The sequence below is a fragment of the Candoia aspera genome, chromosome 6, assembly GCF_035149785.1.
Source record: "Candoia aspera isolate rCanAsp1 chromosome 6, rCanAsp1.hap2, whole genome shotgun sequence".
Classification (NCBI taxonomy): domain Eukaryota; kingdom Metazoa; phylum Chordata; class Lepidosauria; order Squamata; family Boidae; genus Candoia; species Candoia aspera.
Window position 1 is genome coordinate 97,848,896 of NC_086158.1, and position 19,212 is coordinate 97,868,107.

General features: G+C 47.6%; 1 protein-coding gene across 4 annotated transcripts in view; it reads left to right on the forward strand.

Annotated features, from left to right (window-relative positions):
* Window positions 1–19,212, forward strand: part of WAPL (WAPL cohesin release factor) — a 148,167-nt gene that overhangs the window by 30,146 nt on the left and 98,809 nt on the right. For 3 of the 4 annotated variants that reach the window (XM_063307746.1, XM_063307744.1, XM_063307745.1), the window contains 7 exons: window positions 335–510; window positions 1,169–1,284; window positions 1,775–1,936; window positions 4,697–4,904; window positions 5,732–5,820; window positions 7,158–7,253; window positions 8,318–10,739. In XM_063307746.1, the coding sequence (XP_063163816.1) occupies window positions 335–510; window positions 1,169–1,284; window positions 1,775–1,936; window positions 4,697–4,904; window positions 5,732–5,820; window positions 7,158–7,253; window positions 8,318–8,383 (913 nt within the window). In that variant the 3' untranslated portion in view covers window positions 8,384–10,739. Of the gene's footprint in view, window positions 1–334; window positions 511–1,168; window positions 1,285–1,774; window positions 1,937–4,696; window positions 4,905–5,731; window positions 5,821–7,157; window positions 7,254–8,317; window positions 10,740–19,212 lie in introns of those variants that run through there. The other variant, XR_010068243.1, reaches the window with a different exon arrangement.

Below are 19,212 nucleotides of genomic sequence, written 5' to 3' on the forward strand. Positions count from 1 at the left end.
GTACGCCACGTTGTGCTGGGTCTGGACGGAACACTGTGTGTATGAAGGAGCTAAGATTCCAGATTTTTCTTACATCGCTCTTGCTGCTAGTTCTGTAGATCGTGTTCCCGTAACAGTTATACACGGTGGCCCGTTCAAAGGTGATGTTGGAAGCTGTGCTAACAATGTGGGCTCTGAGATTGTGTATCAGTCCTTGCTGGGCCTCACTCTGTTAAGACAATGCGATAGGTGATGTTCAGTTTTCTGGTTGGGACTTGTCGGTAGAAACATGTCCTTAAGGAATGTGACACAGAGGTTATTTGTGTTGTGAGTTCTTGACTTTTTAAACTTTCAGAGCATTACAGCATTGTGAGGAGCTAATCCAGAGATACAACCGAGCAGAAGACACCATCTGTCTTCCAGACAGTAAGCCACTGCCTCACCAGAATGTAACAAACCATGTGGGTAAGGCAGTAGAAGACTGTATGAGAGCCATCATTGGTGTCTTACTCAATTTGACAAATGATAATGGTAAGTAACTCTCAAGCGTGTCAAGAAGCACAGAAGGAGGCCACTGGTGGTCCAGACAGGTGGATCTGTCTAGAGAAAATATTCTCATATCATTGCTCGAGTGGTAATTGTGTGTCCAGTAAGGAAATCAACAAAAGATTAGCTTAGTCACTAAGAATCATCATTGTATGGCAAATACTAAAGATGCTCTGATTACAGAATGCTTTGTATGCATACTGGTATGGAGGGTCGCTAAGTGGAACGGTGGAAAGTAACCTATGAAAGCAGTATCTTTGAGGATTGACAGGTCAAAAGCCAGTCAGGCACCATGGAAGAAAAGAAATTAGATGAATGTCCGTCTCAGTTGAATGCGAGGCGATCCATCAGTTGATGTGATCTGTCACCACTTTTAATCCTTCTTGACCTATCAACGTCTCAACGTTCAGCTTTGCTCATTTCTCAGCTGTAGCATTTTTGTCAGAAATCTGGTTGCAGTCTTTTCATAGTGGGCCGAAGGAGCTGCTCTGACGCTTTGGGAGAGCAAAGCATCTCTTCACCTGTAGGGACAAAATGGACGACGAGTGACATTTAAATGAAAAGAGGGACTTTGATAACACCTTAGGAACATTTCCGACTTTAAAATGTCCAATCAGTTTCTCCCCGCTTTTAATGTTCACAGAGTGGGGGAGCACCAAGACCGGGGAGCAAGATGGCCTTATTGGCACAGCTCTGAATTGTGTGCTGCAGGTTCCAAAGTTCCTACCTCAAGAACAGAGATTTGATATTCGGGTTCTGGTAAGGAAAAAATAGTCTTCCCTTAAGTGCATTCAGAAGACAAACAAATAGTGAAATGTTTCTATGGTTGCCTTGCATGATAGACCCTGAAGGCAACCATCTTGAACGTTCTGCTGGTTCATATGATGCCAGCTGGGTCACATCCTGCATTGAAAGATTTCCACAGTCCTTGGTAGCTTTTTCCCTCAGTGCAGTAAACGGTTCGGGTTTAACTTTCAGTCCGCTCAGTGGCTTGTGACCGAATCACTTGCAAAACCGAAGGACCAATTTCAGTTACCGGCTTCCTCACTAGATTTGGGACAGCCGCGCGTAGTGTGATTATGTTACGTGCTAATGCAAATCTAATAGGCAAGATTTCTGAGGCGCGCAACTGCTCGTCAGAAGAGCCCTTACAAATGTGTGATCCATTTGAACAAATGACGTCTAAGTTGGGAATAACATAGCATTTTGTAATTCTTCTCCCCCACCTTTTTTTTTTTTAAATCTTAAGGGTTTGGGTCTTTTGATCAATCTGGTTGAATACAGTGCAAGAAACAGACATTGCCTTGTGAATATGGAAACATCGTGTTCCTTTGATTCCTTCTGCTTGGGAGAAGCTGATGACAGCTTTAGCACATCTGGACAAATAGCAGCTGTTCAGGCTCTAGTACAGGTGAATTAACCTTTTGCATCCAAAGTATGTGCGGTGTGGCGATAATTAAGGCAGATGATTGAAAACTGCCTGTCAAAGAGAAGGCAAGCGGTGCCGATTCTCCTCCTTTACCGTCCCTTCTTAACTTTCGATCCCTCGCTTGCCTGGAATCAGCGCACTGATGCCCTGATGACGCCCCTGGTGCCTGAGGTCCATCTGCAGGTGTTTGCTGTGGCTAAACAGAAGACCTTGAGTCACGCTGAGCCATACTGGAAAGCAGTGAAGGGTTTGGGAACCGTGAGGATTGGCCAGCCCCCGTTGGGTGGTGCCATCAGGGAATATCTGTTTTGTTGTCCTGGTTCTAGTTGAATGTCTTCTGTTGCCGGATGTGAGATGCCCAGAGCCATTTCAGATTGACTGGGATGTAAGCCACAGCGAATGAATGAATGAGTGAGTGAATGAATGAATGAATGATTGAATGAGTGGATGATTGAATGAGTGAGCACGCAAGCAAGCATCTAGCTCAATTGCTGACATTCAGCCACCAAAAGCACTTGCTTGTGGATTTTGCTAGGTCTGTGGGCACATTCCTCTCTCTCTGGCCCACCTTAAGGTTCTTTTCATTAAAAAAAAAAATGATATATCAGAGTAACGTAGCGTACTCCAAAGTAAAATGTCAGCCTCTAACATTATCTTTATAATTACTTGTTAATGCGGTTTGTGTTTTTATATGTTGCGTTGTTCTTATATTTATTGTTTTAGTGGACTACTTTTGTTGTAAAGCGCCCGGAGTCCCTCTGGGGGAAGGAGATGGGCGGTGCCGCGATTGATAGATAAATGAAATTGATGATCTTTACTGACAGACTTGCCTTAGGACTCACGGTGGGCCGCCTAAGCGCTCCTAGAAAGTAAAAAGGGTGGAGCGCTGCGGGGTGGCGCTTTGTACCGCCTGCCCAGAAATAAAAGCCGGGATGGCCGCCTCCTGGGAGAGGGAGCAGCCTCGCCTCTCTGCCTTCTGGGAAGAGCGAGGCTCCTGTTCCTGGCTGCACCCGCCAGGCTGGGATCCTGGGCTGCTGCTCCCTCTTCACTCTGCTCATCTGAGCGCAACGTCAGTGTCAAGAGGCAGTCAGGCTGCGAGCCGATTCAAGCGCACCAGCCCGCAGGGGAGGAGCACGCGTGAGCCGCTTGGCTCGCATACTGCATCAACTGCAGACTTGCTAGTGAAGCTAAGGCGCGTTCTCGGCAGAACGCAGCAGTTTGTTTACTTAAACAATTTCTGTGGCCGCCCCTCTAGTTAAACTGTGCAGGAAGTAGGGATCCACGCCGGGCCGTAATTCAGGATTTAATCCCTTGCCTAAAATTATCATCCCCTCCAATGGCTGTTTTCTGTGTAGGAGAACATAACTGGTACTTGAAAGCAGCTGCTCTGTGGTCCAAATAGCTTCTCTCCTAGACTCTGGTTGGGTTGTGAGCTGGGGCTGCACAGGGGCTGGTTCAGCATGCCCCCTCCCACGCAGGGGGAATGTTTTTTTCCTGGCTGCAAAGAGTAGGAAAGGGAAACAGCAGCCTGGGCAGGATTATTGGGGTAGAAACCAAAACTTGCCTCTTGTCACCTCTCCTTGGCAACTTTTCCCAGAAGTATTTTTTTCTAATAATAATAATGGGGTATTGCAGTTCTGGTTACTGTTGGAAAGCCTGAAAGGTATTTCCCCAGCCACCATTTTGATGAAGTAGCTGGCATGGGAGTGACCCTTTTTATGCCCTTTTCTTCAGCTCAGTTTTATCCTGCCAACCTTCCAGACAGGCAAAGGGTGCGTAAGGAGAGTCATTCCTCCTTCACACCCTCTTCCTCAGCACAGCCACAGAGGTAAGCATGCAAAACCTCAGATTCCAGGCCGATTTGGAAAGGTTCCAGAGCAGGGTTTCTCAACCATGGCCACTTGAAAATTTATGGACTTCAAATCCCAGAATTCCCCAGCCAGCAGGCTGGCTGGGGAATTCTGGGAGTTGAAGTCCACACATCTTCAAGTTGCTGAGGTTGAGAAACCCTGCTCTAGAGTGTCTGCTGAACCTTTTCAAACCAGCCTGGAATCCATAGAATGGAAACCTAGAGTGGTTTGGTTATCCCAAGTTTCAGATGAAACAGATCTGAAGGATAGGATGAGTAGCTCAGGGGCCTTCCCTAACCCTCCTCTCAGCAGCTCTGAATTCACCGTATCCCGCAGGCTTGCCTGCAGCAAAGCGTTGGCCTGTGCCGCTGTTCCTTAGGGCGACAGTGCCAGCTGCGCTCAGCAGCCCGCCTGTCCGATGCACTTCCCAACACTTTCCCCCCCATTGCCTGCTGCCCCCCAGCTGCCAGCGTTCCGCCCCCACAACCCTTGGTTCCGTTTCATTTTGTACATGGAGCAGAACACCCCTGAAATTGCTTTGGTTTGGACCTGGCACATGGAGCATTTTGCACAACCTTGGCGTAACACAGTAGCACTTTGCTTAGCACAGCAGGACACCCAATGAAAAGATTTCTGAATTGTCAGCTGTTGGAGGCCGAGTTTCAACCACATTTGAGTGTTATTTTGTGCAAAATTTCGGCATTGGAACTGAAACAGTCATCCTGCTGTATCCCAAATCTGTTAACGCAATACACAAATTACAGCATGTTGTGAAATGTTGAGTGAGAAGGGAGCTGGGAAGAGGAGGGCAGCTGAGACATTGGGCAGTGCCAGTTAGTTATTGTGGCGTCCTCAGCTTTCCAACTCACTGTGGCTGGATTTTGCCTCTCAGTTGTTCCTCGAGCGAGAGCGAGCCGCACAGTTGGCCGAGAGCCAGACCGACGAGCTGATCAAGGAGGCTCCCACCGCCCAACAAGACCATAGTGGGGAGTGGCAGGAGACGAGTGGGGAGATCCAGTGGGTCTCCACGGAAAAGCCAGAAAACGCAGAGGAGAAGGATAAGAAGGAAGAAGACGAAGAAGAGCTTGATCTGAACAAAGGTGGGTGGCAGCCGCTGGACCCAAGCCGGGGGAGGGCAGCCAACAAAATAGGTGTCTAAAGAATGAAGAACGGGGTGCAATTCCCAAATGCCCTGGCCGCTTTCCTGTTCTTTAAACCTCTTGCCTCTGCTGTCTCTTTCCTGGAAATCTTTGCTTCCTTCATGAAATGAAAAACCAACTTCCTGGTGCTGTGTCAGAAGGAGTCTGGTGGCCCCCTTTCTGGCTAACAGATTTTATTAGGAGAACCAAGCTTTTGTCAGCGGCGCCAGTTTTGTTAGTCAGAAAAGGGGGCTATCAGGCCCTTTTGGATTTTTTTGCTCCCATAGACCGAGAGGGCTCTCCTCCTGCAGGGACGATGTGTCCGTGTCTGGTCTTAAGCTTGCCTGTTCGTATCCAGCGTCCTGGTTTCTTTTAAACCCCATCTCTCTTCCTTCTCTTGCATCTTCGTACCAATTTTTGTTTTTTAAAATGCCTTTTTTTCTGCAATATCTTTCCCTACTTTTAAGCTACTTTTCTCCGATTTCCTCTCACACCCACCCCAACGGATGTTACTAGTTTTCTTGAGCACCAGAGTGTCCGTTGAACCCCGTAACATATTTATTGGGGAAAGAACGGATTAGTGATCATCCTTTGGATCAGGATTGTGTTCCAGGAAATCTAGAGTTCAGCAGTGAGTTCAAGTCGCAGACTCCAGGTGTCTGGGTGGAAGCTGCTGCTTTGCTACTGTTTGGGATTACTCAGTATTGCTCTGTGGTGAGAATAACCAGGAAAGTTGTGTGGAATGCACAAGGAGTGTATTTGTGTGAAACCTTCTTGTTTGTTTACAGCCCTTCAGCATGCGGGGAAGCACATGGAAGACTGCATTGTGGCCTCTTACACAGCCCTGCTGCTGGGCTGCCTCTGCCAGGAGAGTCCAGTAAGGAAACCCATCGTTGCGTAACTGTTAGCTGGATCTGTAGGGATTAGACTGGCTTGAAGTGGTGAAGTGGGTGATGTACAATTTGAAACAGCGCTGGTATTCTTAAGGTAGAGACAAGCTCCCAGAAGTGTGGTTTTCTCAAATGCTGGGTTTTATCCCCTCTGCTATGGAAGTACGACGGTCTCGGACGAGTAATTTATTTATTTTTATTTATTTCTCAAATTTGTCGTACCGCCCATCTCCCCCCAAAGAGGGACTCTGAGCGGTTAATACTCGAGCTGTTAATCTACCAGTCAGGCTGCTTTTCAAATTTAAAGTACAAAGCCTCTAATGTTTGGTAGGGTATAGTCTAATAGCAATTCTAAAGTGTTTGTGAAACACACTTGAGGCTGCTCAGCATTGTTTGCTCTGACTGCTGGAAGCTCCCCAAGATAATTCCCAGCCCTAGCTCACCCAATCCAAGATCAGTCTTGCTTAATTCAAGGGCGGGTGCTTTGTTTAGCACACATGCTGTGCTTCTGGATTCGTCCTCCCTGCAGCTGCACGAGGCCCGTTACCGTCACCGTTGCCTGCTGAGCAGGGCTAAATGTTTGAGATGGGGAATTCTAGAATTAAAACAGTTGGAAGGGAATGAAGTTTGGCATGCGCACCTAGCAAAGAAACCCTGTAGTTTCCCCACTCCAGGTTGCCCGCTGTGCTGCCAAGTTTACAGAGTGTCTGTTGGGGGCTGGGGACTAGAGTGGCCCACCCAAGTCCTTGGCGCCGCCTGCTGACAGGCTGGAATCCCAGCCCAAACAATGAGGGTGTAAAACATTTTGATTCTTGGTTCTTTTCCTTACAGAATAGATGGTCTGTTGTTGAAACAAGGATTTTCTCTCTTTAGACTCTGTTCCAGCAGTCTAAACTGGAACAATGCTTAGTCATTTGGGATAATAGGTAGCCAGAGAAAATTTTAAAATGGCAAAGATTTTGGAAGGGGCTTCATAGCTCTTAGCTGTCCTACTTGATTTATTTATTAATTTTCTGTCCATTAAAACAGTTGATGTGGAAAAGAGGGGGGGCAGTTTCTGACCAGGGACAGCTTCCTACCTTTATGAAATGCTAGAATTTCTGTATATGAAAGGGAAAAAAGCTGCTAATGGCTGAGAAGCATCATTCTGTCAAGATACTACAGGTGTGCAGATCAATATTTGGACATTTGTCCCGTGTTGGGAAAGGGGTGTAAGTGGCACAGGTTAATGTGTGAGCACTTATTTAGTCCAGTGTCATGTTTTGCCAATTATTTTTTTCTCTACAAGTTTGGTAATGTTCTGATTCAGAATTTATTTCCTTAGATCAATGTGACTACTGTAAGGACATACTTACCTGAAGGGGACTTCTCAATCATGACAGAAATGCTCAAAAAGTTTCTTAGTTTCATGAACCTTACTGTAAGTAGATCATAAGGGGTTGTAATTATTTATTACCTGACTAGCTTCAGTAGGCTTGTCTGCATTATTTTTTTGCAGCACAGGGGTGGGCAGGTTTCTAGCTTACCTCTGGTAGAGGTTGACCCACAAACCACATGTCAGACGTTGGCTTTGGCAGTTGGGCACCAGCAGGCTTCTGAGTATTCTGCCTGTTAGCGGCAGGATGGCTGCGAATGCCAGGATTTTATTCCCCAGTGCCACTTCGTAGAAACTCCTGGTTTCCTGCCTGTAAAAATCCTCCACCCAGACTTGCTTTTTTGTCTGAGAAGCATTAGCTGTACCCCACATTTTAAAAACAGCTTCTCCTAAGCAATAACTGGATTGTTGTGGCAGATTTTATATGAATAGCAAATTATATCAAACCACTGGTACTTGTTTCCCTTGAAAATGTGAACTGCCAGTCTAATTGAACTTGTTCCAAATTTGTTTGGTAGTAACACAAACAAACTGGGACGCGGTGGCGCTGCGGGTTAAACCGCTGAGCTGTCGATCGGAAGGTCGGCGGTTCGAAACCGCGCAGCGGGGTGAGCTCCCGTTGCTCGTCCCAGCTCCTGCACACCAAGCAGTTTGAAAACATGCAAATGTGAGTAGATTAATTGGTACCGCTTCGGCGGGAAGGTAATGGCGTTCCATGAGTCATGCTGGCCACATGACCCGGAAGTGTCCTATGGACAACGCCGGCTCCAAGGCTTTGAAACGGAGATGAGCACCGCCCCCTAGAGTCGGACACGACTGGACTTTACGTCAAGGGAAACCTTTACCTTTACCTTTAACACAAACAAGGATGTGCAACCTCCGCCGGTCTGGGAACATTCTGGAGAACGTTGCATTTTTCTTCCAAACGGCACCTCGCTTGTCATTCCAGTGTTTTTCTGGAAGGAAGGAACGAGCAGCCTTGCTTCCAGAAAACTGCCAGACCGGTGCAGTTCAGCAGAAAAACGAAGCGGTCCAGCGTCCCCCAGAAGGGAGAATGCATCTTAAAGATGTGCTAACGTTTCCCTGTTTTTATTTCCTTGCTCACCCAGTGCGCAGTTGGAACTACAGGCCAGAAATCTATCTCTAGAGTGATTGAATACTTGGAACACTGCTAGTTACGCACGCCGGGCCACAGGCACTCAAACGCTGGAGCTCTTTCGTTCGGGCGAAGCAAGCAGTTGTGACGGAAGCCCTCGAGGATGCAGCAAGAGCACTCACGAGTCTCATTTTGTGTTTGGATTTTTAAGGCTACCTGGTCTCTCAACCCCGCATGGCATTTTCTGAAAGACAGTCACCACTTCAATCTGCAACTATCAAAAATGAGAGGGAGAACATCCGTGGAAAGTCAGCTGAGAATTCCCGATGTTTATAGCAACTCAGTGCAGTCTGTCCGTATCTTTGGCCTCTTTCTCCTTCTGGCTTTCTTTGTGGCAGCGTTCAAAGGGGGAACCGTGCGGCTGGTAACGCAACTGCTGTTTACTGTTGAGCCAACTGTTCTTTTCGTGCCAGCCGGGGGCAAAGGCAGCTCTAGCTCCTGCGGTATCGACAAAATCTAATAAAAGTGCTCTGGGCAGCAGCCTAGCCCTGATTTGAGTTTAATTTGCTCTTGCTTTTGAAAGAGATTGTTCCAAACTGATAAAAGCAGAAAAAGTTTTTTAAAATACTTTTTGTGATCTTAACTACTGTCTATATTTAAAATGTGTTGGAATCCAAAGAGGCTGAGGCTCGGATAGTTTATTTTTTTATACTGTTTTGATTGAAAATTGGGTTGTTGGAAGCTGCTTCTCAGTTTTTAAAATTGTTGTGGCCTACGTACTGTAAACTGATTGACCGTAAGACATCATCGCTCTGAGAGAGGCATGCAGGAAAAAAAAATCCCCTCCCAGCTGGTGTCTATATCTATATTTTTTTAAAAATGCAGTAAAATATGCCCTCCTAAAAGGCTAGTGTGAAACCATGTTCAATTCCAGGGTCGTTTACACTGCAGAATAAGCAAAAACTTTTAAATGCTGTCAGTTTGTTTCAAGGAAACGTGGAGCTAAATCACCAGTGGGGACGGATATTTCCAGTTAACGCAATCTTTCTATTTCTTCTTGAGCATTGAGCAGGTAAATGCATACAATACAAAGCCTTAAATAGCTGAATATAGCAAAAATTTTGTTCAGTGTAGAGTCTAGTTCACAGCAAAGGATTGTGTTGAGACTTCTGTGGAACAAAAATCCCTGCAAAATACTCCTGTTTCATTTTGTTGTGTTCTGAACCTTAGGGACTCTCTTGCACTCATTGTTCTGACTGACAGAATTGCTCATGATTTTTATTAAGCTGGTCTTGAACATTCACAGAGTTTCTTGGGACATTTGTGTCACAGACACTTTTCACATTACCTGTGTAGGTAGTTGCATCATATTACTTTGAATTTGTAAAACTTGAAGCCATAAAAATATTCGTTCTGTGTATAATGAGGGAAGGGAGAAATAACAGAAAATCTAACCTGCTTTTTAGATCTTGTTATCTCCATGTATAAAGTTACAAACGTGCTTTTGTATCAGTGCAAGCTGTACATTTTTTTACACACAGTGGCTGCCTTCTATGTCTTCCTATTTTTGATAATGCAGATTGTTGGAAATCCAGTATGGAAGTAAGTGATTAGAAACAAAAGCTTATCCTCTTCTCTTTTTTTTTTTTCTCCCTTTGTTCTCACCACCTTAAGAAAACCGGACTCCCCCCCCCCCACCAGCGTACCAGTGTAACTTAGAAAAGACAGCGGAGGCTGTGTTTGCCCTTGGATGAAGGACAAGGGAGGACACCTTAATAAAGCTGGACTTGTAAATTATTTTTGAGATGCAGGATTTTCTGGATATACTTTTGGCATTTTAGTTTTAACAATGTAGAGCAAACGGCTTCCAGTTTGAGTTTGATTTCATGTAGCTTTAAGTTAGGCTTTTGTGTATGCATCGTGGCGAAGGATGATTAAAATAGACACAATTATGGGGAAATCAGGAACCACCCTTCTCTGTTACACTGGTAATGAACCGAATGGGAACTGATTAAACTCTTGTGTTGACAGTTTTAAATTAACAGGCACTGAAACATGCAGATGGTTTGGGGGATGTTTTGCAAGGGTCAGGGGAAACGCCCCCTGCAGAGCTGCGGTGTATTTTCTTGTCAAACCCTCATCAAACTCTGCATTTCAATGGGTACTTGAGGCCAACCTTCAAATCTAAAGTTTTAAAATAACTTTTTTTTTCCCACTGTAAATATGTGTGTAAATAAGCGCAATTGGAAACTAGAACAGTAGAGTACTTTTCTGAATCCAATCCTATTTTTATTTTATACAGTATTTCTCAGCTGTGATCTTTGGAGCAAAAGCCAACGGCAGGAATAATAGTTTGTACCAGTTTCATGAAGTATGTCTTTTGGTTTTTGTAAATAATTTTAACTCGAATAAAAATTGCTACTTTCAATACATAACACACACGTAACGAGCATAGTTTCTTGATATTGGAGACTCTTACCTACCCCATTTAAACCTGAAAGAGGAAGTAGTGTGGCTACCATCCTGAAATTATTCTAGTTTTCATACCGAAAACAGGTGCCATTCTGCAGCACGATGATTTTTCCTTCTTGATAACGCTAAACTCCAGAGCATAAATTAGGCTGCAACACGGGGATTCGATCCCCTTCCAGGTTATAAAGTTTAAATTATAGATTTTAACTCATAGAATTGAGCTGTGGAGTCAATCCCCCAAATCATGGTATCCTTGACTGATGGCCGTTTAAGCCAGCACTGAATGAAGAGGGCCCTGCTACCTCTCTGGATCATGGCTTCCAGTATCAAGCTGCTTGGCTGCTGGGAGGTTTTTCCTAAGATGCAGCTGGAACCTGCCCACCTGTAATTCAAGTTCATTATTCCGTGCCCTGGAAGTGGAGCATCCTTTCGTGTGTTTGAAAAATGCTTTCAAACACACACACACACACACACACACCCATTGGACATGCCCATCTCCTTCAGCAAAAAGGACTTCTGCCACGGCACTTAAGTTGCAGATTTCTGCTCCTCAGTCCTGTTGGGTAATGGAAGATGCCCTGCGAAGTAGGAAACGTTGCTTTGGTCACCCATTATCTACCATGTAGATGACATGCTAATCTAAGATGCATTTGTCTTGGTCTGACCTTACAACCGAAGACACTAAATGTTATTGCCTGCGAACATTTGCAGCATACATGCTTCAGCCATTGTTACATTCGGATGTTATGGCCATTGGTAAAAGAATAACAGTTCATGTTTGGAATGCAAAGGACCGCAGACTCATCTTTCTTTCCCAACTACCGCTCTGAGTCACATTTTTTCAACCCCATTGCATCCCTGAGATAACCCCCAGGTCCCTAGGTTGTGGTAGTCTTTTTATAAACAGTTTTGAGAGAGGAGAACCAGTACTGCTGAGCAAAGGGCAGTCTAATGCGAGATCTTCATGGTCCTGCTTTTGTGGGTGAAGAACTGCCTTGCCTACATGAGATTGCTGGACTAGCTCTGATCATCCCCCCCCCCCCCCCGTGGGTGTTACCGGGTAGGGCTGACGGACCTTGAGGTCAAGGTCAGGCAACTTCCACTTTCTCAGTTGCTCAGCGGTTTCCACCTCGAGGAACTTGGCTATTCCTATGTTTGCCTAACACACAGTTTTCTCATACGTGAAGGACTTTAGGCCAATGCTGACGAGAAGTTGCATATCGGAGAACGTAGCAGAGTTGGATGTTTGTGTAGGCTCACGTTGCTCCTCCATGATGCAGTGGCTGATACGGTTGACCAGGTAGCAAGCTCTTAGCAGGGGTATCCTGGCATGCTTTAACTCCCCCCGTTAATGCATAATTGAGGTAACAAAAGGGCTGCTATGAACTGCTTGTGAATTTCAGTTCATTAATTGGAGAGCTATGACTGGGACTATTTCCCCCCTTTTCTGTTGCAGAGTAAAGACCCAGCGCTCCTAAATGATGGGGTCAGCCCCAATAGCTCTTTGGTGTAGATACTGGTACTACTATCAGGGGAAAAAAATGTGCGCCTGTCAAATATTTAAGCATGTCCCTTAAAATTCTGAGTAAACTAGTAGCAGTTTCCCCCTTCAAATAACTTTCTGGAAAAGAGACGCCACCACTATCTGCCAGACACAGACAGAGATGCAGACAGGTCCTCCCCAGAAGAGGCCAAAGCTCTAAATAAAGAACTTAAAGAAGGGTAATTATGAGAGTGAAAAATCTGGGTTTCCCTTCAATTTTGAGACGACAAAGGCAACAGCAGCCAGCCCAGCGCACATAGGCTTGAGGGCGCTTTGGGTTTTAACGAGCTCAGGCCTGAAGTTCGGGTCCTGGTCCTAAGCCGGAGCTGATGAGCCTGGAGACCAGGGGAGGATGGAGGGGCTGAAGAGGCTGGCACCTTATGGGAGGGGGCTCTTCCTGGGCAGGAATGGCTTCACTGGAGCAGCCTTGAGAATGCCCCAAGGGAGACCAGCAAGGTTTGGGTCAGCCCGCCCTGCATTCATGCCTCCTCCGTGGATCAGGCTCGCCCTTCCGGATCTCAGCATTGCACATTCTGGTTTCACCTCTGTTCCTTTCTGTTTCAGGAGATGATGCCTTTGACTAAGTCAGAGGTATTTCCTCCCCCCCGCCATGAGATTCTTGATAAAACAGTGCTTGGCAGCATGAGTTGCCTTCCAACCTAGTCTAATACTGTAACCACTGCGCTGTCTCTTGCTGTTGAAAAGGCCGTGGTATACGGACCATGCCGACATATGCAACTACTGTAAACTGAGTTGTTTTTAGACCAGCAGTTGGGCTCCTGTTTCAATGCACACAGATAACACTGGATTTATTTATTTTTTTCCCTTAGGCTGTATCTGATTGCATGACACCCCACCCCAAATGTCATTGTTGAAGAAAACGGGCCTTTGTTGTACATATTGCCATTTTCTTTACTAAGCCTTTCAGAAATCCAAAGGCCGTGGCCATCTCTGCCTCTTGGTTCCAAATTCAAAAAAATCACGTGCTCTGAGAACAAACTAGGTGCCGAAAACGAGAAGCTTGCGTTGTTCAAAACCTAAGCATGTCTCCCAAACCCCGCGTCTTGACGACGTCGCTGCTGTACGAGGGACCGGTACTGATAAACCGCGCGCAGGCTGAAGGCTTCCCCTACCAGCCTCTTCAGCGGTTATTGTATTGATATCTTAGGGGCACAAACCCGCGGGGCGAGGGGACCCCCGTCCACACGGCCGCCCCCGCCGCCGCCAAGGTCGGCTCGCATACCGGGCTTCAGGACTGAAAGCAGGAGGGGCCCACCCGGGTCTCGCGCGGGCCTGCCGGAGCTGCAAACCGGCTTAGTCGCCCTTCGGGGTCCCTGTCCCGCCCACCGGAGCGAGGCCCCCTCTCCCGCGAGGAGAGGCCAGGCGCCCGCCGGCACCCCGCCCAGGCCCGGGCCCGCGCCCCCGCCACGCGCGACGCCTCGGCGAGCGGAATCCGGACGGCCCCCGGCGGCTCTCCGCGATCGCCCGTCCCCCGCAGCGCCGCCCCGCTCGGCCAGGGCCGCGCGGGCGGGCGGCCGGGCGGAGGCGAGCGCGTCCCCTCCGGCCCCCTCGCGTCGTCGTGGCTCGGCCCCGCGGCAGCCCCATCTTCGGACGCGGCGCCTGGCTCGCTCCCAGCCTGGCTCGCTCCCTTCTCCTGGAGAGCACGTGTGGATGGCCCGGCCCTGGAGGCGGGGGCGGGGGGCGAGCAGACACGTGAACCGCCGCTGAGAAGCTGAGCCTGCCGCGTTGCCCTCCCGGCCCGGCCCGGCCCGGGGGGAGGAGGAAGGCGAGAAGCCGCGCGAGGAAGGGCGCCCGCGCGAGTCATTCCGCGGGCATTCGTCGCTCTCCGGCGATCCTCTGAGCCCCCCCCCCCCCGCCGGGAATCAGAGAGGCCTTAATCCTCTTTCTGAGATCTAAGTCGATCGCGCGCTCTCTCGGATGGCGCGCGCTTCTGCGTTTGTAAAAGCCGCACCGCAAAGGTCCTTTCCCAAGGCTGGGGCGATACAGGAGCCACAACGAGGGCAGGGATGCCCGGCCCAGATAAGGATCCGCAGCTCGGCGGGCTCTGATCTCAGAACTGGGCTGCAAAGCGCACGCGCACACGCACCCCCATGCAAGGATGGAAGTTGGGAGCCTAATTCTGGACGCTAAGGAGCCAAGCCTGTAGTTTGACGCACGTCAGGAAGGCAAGCCACGTGCGGGTTTCCCAAGGTTCACGTTTATACTTGGAAAACCGGCACTGATAAAGCTGTTGTGGGCTGGGCGCTGAACCCCCGTTCTTGAAGAGCGGGCCCTGGGTGGCAGGAGCTAGGGCTTTTCGGTAGGTGGGAAATCTGCTTTGGACACGGGTCCCTGGTCATGGGAGACCCCAGCAGCGCCCCCACACCACACAGCCCGGCTTGTGCCCCAGACTCTGAACAGCTTGACTTGCAGAGTGTTCCCAGCAAAGTTTATGCGGGAAGCCTTCTGATGCATCCTGGGGCGAAATAGTGTCCTGGAATTGTACAGACCCAAATCCAGCTTTCCTTCAGACCACCTCAGGGTGACTCCAAAGCAAGAGGGGAGGTAGCAGCCCCCTGCCCAATGTCATCCTTTGTGCCTAAGGGGCCCATGCAAACGTGTCTGTTGTGCTCGAGTTTTGCCACAAGGAATCAAGACCAATGGCCTGTTCCTCCTCCGTTGGAATCCCAACATGACCACTTACCCTTGTCATCATCAGTGTTTCCATTCTCTTTGAAACCAGAATTTTTCTTGCTGGGACTGACAGACCATTACAAAAGAGCCAGGGAAGATCATGTTATGTATGATCACTCCTGCAAAATTGACTTGTTTGATTAGAGAACGATCAACTACTACATTTATTAGTGACTGGAAACCCCATAAAAAAATAAAAAGTTCATAAGACTTTTTGCTGAAAAAAAATGAATTGGTGATTTATGGATTTGATGATTAGAAAGGGTAGATTATGGAAAGAGGGATATTATGATGTAACCTTAGAGGGAGAGGGTAAAATACACAGGTAGTCCTCGCTTAACAACCATTCATTTATTGATGGTTTGGACTTAGACAGTGCTGAAAAACTGCCTTATAGCCAATCCTCACACTTATGACTGTCACAGTGTCCCTCTGGTCACCTGATTACGATCTGGGCACTCTGCAACCAGAGTTACATTTATGACCTTTGCAGCATCCCATGGTCATGTGATTGCCATTTTTGACTTTCCTGGAAAAATCACTGGGGGACTGTTGACACAACCACATGGTTCATTTAACGCCCATGGTGATTCACTTAACGACTGCCATGAAAATGGTCATAAAATCAGGTTGGATTTGCTTAATGACCACTTTGCTTAGCAGCCAAAAATCCAGTCCCAATTGGGGTCATTAAGCAAGGACTACCTGCAAGTGTACTTATAACTGCTGTTAAGAAGATCAGAAGCCACTTCTTTATTACTTTTTCATTTTTTTTCATTTTTTTCTATTTCTATTTTTTTCTTTTTCACTTTCTTATTACTTTTCCCTATTCTTCTTATCTTCAGTTCAAAATGTGTATTGTTTTTATTCTGCTCAACACTTCTTTAACAAGAAATATTTTTTTTAAAAGTATTTTCATTTTCTTGTATTTGGGTCTTCCTTGCCGCATAGAGGATGGAGAACGGAGAATGTCCATGGAGATAACAGCTCTCCCTTTAGCAGGGAATGGGGAAGGTGTTAGGGGGTGAGCTGGCGAATAATGTGGCAGTGGGTTTGTTTGTAGGCCATAGATCCAGAAGTCTTGACTCGGCACAAGTTTAAATCGGCGTGAAGGATGGAAGAGCAGCAGATGCAGTTATGAGTAGGGGATGGGTGGGCTGCATGTGAGGAATGTCTGCATGCTGCAAAATGTAAAACTAACAACCCCCATCATCCTCAGACCACAAAGCAGATTAAAGGCAGAATGAATGTAATGAACTGTGTGGAGTGAGATTGGAAATTGGAGGGTGGGGGGCTCTCTGGCCCCACCCAGAGGGCAGTTGCAAGAGATTTTGCTTGGGGGAATGCAGCCCAGAGTGCCAGGCGCTTTTGTGGCACATTTCCGGCAAAATCATGCTGCTGTCACTTGTGTGAGTTACAAAGGATGAGAATTCTTTGCCAGAAGAGACAAGACCCCGGGCCTGAGAGCTGCACTCCCAGAGAGGGACAGGCCCCTTTGAGAGCTTCCCTTTTCCCTTGCTAAGAACCAGGTAAGTTGTGCCCTCCGTAGGGCAGCACAGCAGAAGCCCCTGCCCTGCCCAAGCAAAGAGACTAAATTAACTCCAGTTCCCAATCAAGCGCCTTTAATAAAGAACCCAGCAGAGAAGGGTCAGAAACGGGCAGGTGCAGTTTCAGATCAAGCCCCAAAGAGATGTTATTCTTGTCAGGGACCTTCACCTTTCAGGGAGATTCCCAGGGTCTGCACAGCCTTCATTCTCTGCCTGTTGCTTGAGTGCAAAGAGGCTCACCTGTTCCTAAGGGGTGGGAGCAGTTTCCAAGGAGGGCCTTTCAAACTGGCCTATCAGCACCCTGGACAGCATGCAGAGGTATCTTCCAGGTGGTTCCCCCAGAGCTCGATTAGCAGAAGGTGCAGCCACAGGAAATCAGCGGGGAGAGGCCGGATTGTGCTTTAGGCTGGATGCAGCCTTGGTGGGGGGAATGGCCTAACCTGGATGCCTTAAGCTCTTGCTCCTCTTCCAAGGTTCCAGGTGGAAGGCTGGGCCCACCTCCTGACACCTTGCTGTGGGCCTTCTTGCTCAAGCGGCTGGCGTTCAAAATGGAGGCCCCTCTGCAATATGGACCTGGTGGGCCTCTGGGTTTTGGTAAAGCTGCTTTTTGGCTTCGCTTATCCTGTGCCAGGCTGGCCAGCCTTCTCTGGCACATGCTGACCTCCTGAAGTTTGAGGTTTTGAGGTTCAGCTCTATCACCAGGAGACTTCTGGGAGCAGAGGTTTGGGTGCCTTTCATGGTGGTGCAGAAGAAGCCACCTCAGGATGGAAAGCAGAGACAAGCTGGAATGTCTGCAATCACAAGTAAGGCTATTTAATGGATGTATTTTTGGGGGGTGGGGGGGAGTTCTTCTCCTTTTGGTACTTCCACCACAGCAAGGCTGGTGCAGCTGTTGCAGGTAAATAGTTGGAAGGAAGCCAGCCCTTGTAAGTTCATGGTTGCTTTCAGAATGCAAGATGGGGGGTGCACTGATAAGAGAGGAAACCGCCCCTCCCCATTTCTGTGTTTTCTGTAGAGCTCTTTCCTAAAGTCCAAGGCCTGACATCCTAGAAAATAGAAGTTTAGGACTTCTATCAGAGAGGAGTTTAGGACTTCTATCAGAGAGGAGCACCAGTCAAGAAAAGATAAATTTTGCACTTCCCCTGTTTTACACCCCCTTTTCCCAATTCCTACCATTTGGAAGCAGCCCCAAGATTTTCCCCTGGGCATCAGGTGAGAGAAGCATTTCTCAGCCTGGCATCTTCCATGTCTGTTGGGACTCAAGCCATCAGAATCCCAGAGCCTGTGTGGTCAGGATGCTGTAATCCTAATGCATCTGGAGGTGGAGAACAGAGGGAGGAGGGCACCATGTTGGGGACCCTGGGCAACACCCCTGCAAGAGCACATTTAATGGGCTCTTTCATTTTCTCGTTTCCTGACTCAGCTTGCGAAGAGCATGTTTGTAACGGCAGTTGCAGAGAACTAACCCATTTTCTTGCCTCATGCTTTCATTTTGCAGCACCCTGCCCCAAATCAGGCATCACTGCATGAATGAAAGGACTCTGTATGAGTCACTCCCCCCATGCATGGGTCCCTTTCAACTGAGATTAAAAATTAACAGCATGCAGGGATAAAGTTTCAGGGCTGCTAAACCCTTCTCATTAACAGGGGTATCTGACAGCAAATACTAGGCCTCTGAGGTTAGCCAATGCACAGAGCGCACCTTGCTAAATCTCAGGCAGTTGGCCGGAGGAAGTGGTGTGTTTTCTGTACAGTGGAGTCTAGGAATTGCCACCTCATGTGAGATGAAGGTTGGTTTCCTCTAACATCTCCAATAGCCATCGGTTCCATCTATCGTGGTTATGGCCCTTCTCTTGAAGGTAGCTTGATGTCTCTGTTTTGGGGTTCTGCTTTGTTTTGGCTGAGGAGCTGCTGCTGGTCTCAACTGCTGTGAAAGTGTCTGGTGCAGTTATGGAAGTAGCAACTTAAGGCTGTTACTCGCCTATGTTGCTGACAAAGCTGTAAGCACTGTGTTTTGTTCAGGCAGAAGAGCTGGGCACATGGGCAGACACATTCAAACTTACAAAGGGGTACCATTTACTCCTGTGTCTTTGGCACAGCTGTGCAAATTCACATGTGGAGGATGGACAGCTCTCTGTGAGGGATGCTTAAGTTTGCCTTCTTTACCAGGTAGCAGGTTGGACTGAAAGGTCTCGGGAGCTGTTTCCAATCTAAGATTTGAAGTCCTAAGTTGTCATCTCTACTCTATGCATTGACAAGCATGTATATTGTAGAAGCATGGCAGAGCATGTGGAGGAATGTGCAGTTCAAAGGGTTGGGGGGCCTGGGGAAAAGATTCTGGGGACTGCTTAGAAATATACCAGGAAGGATGTGGCATGTTGCTACATTTGGCATATAAAAACACAAAGACGCTGAAGGACAAATTTGTGATTTCAGGGCTAGCAATGTTCCATCGAACGGAAGTCCATGGAAACAACCACTTTGTGTTTATTGCAAGGGCATAACCTTTTATGCTCCCCTACACCCATCTAATGCTCCTACCCCTTCTTTTAGATTCCTTTAGATTCTTGGTTTTTATATATACGTTTAGTTTTTAATTCATATGTCTTTTTCGTAATTTTTTTAGATTTTTATTTTTACTCTTGATGTACC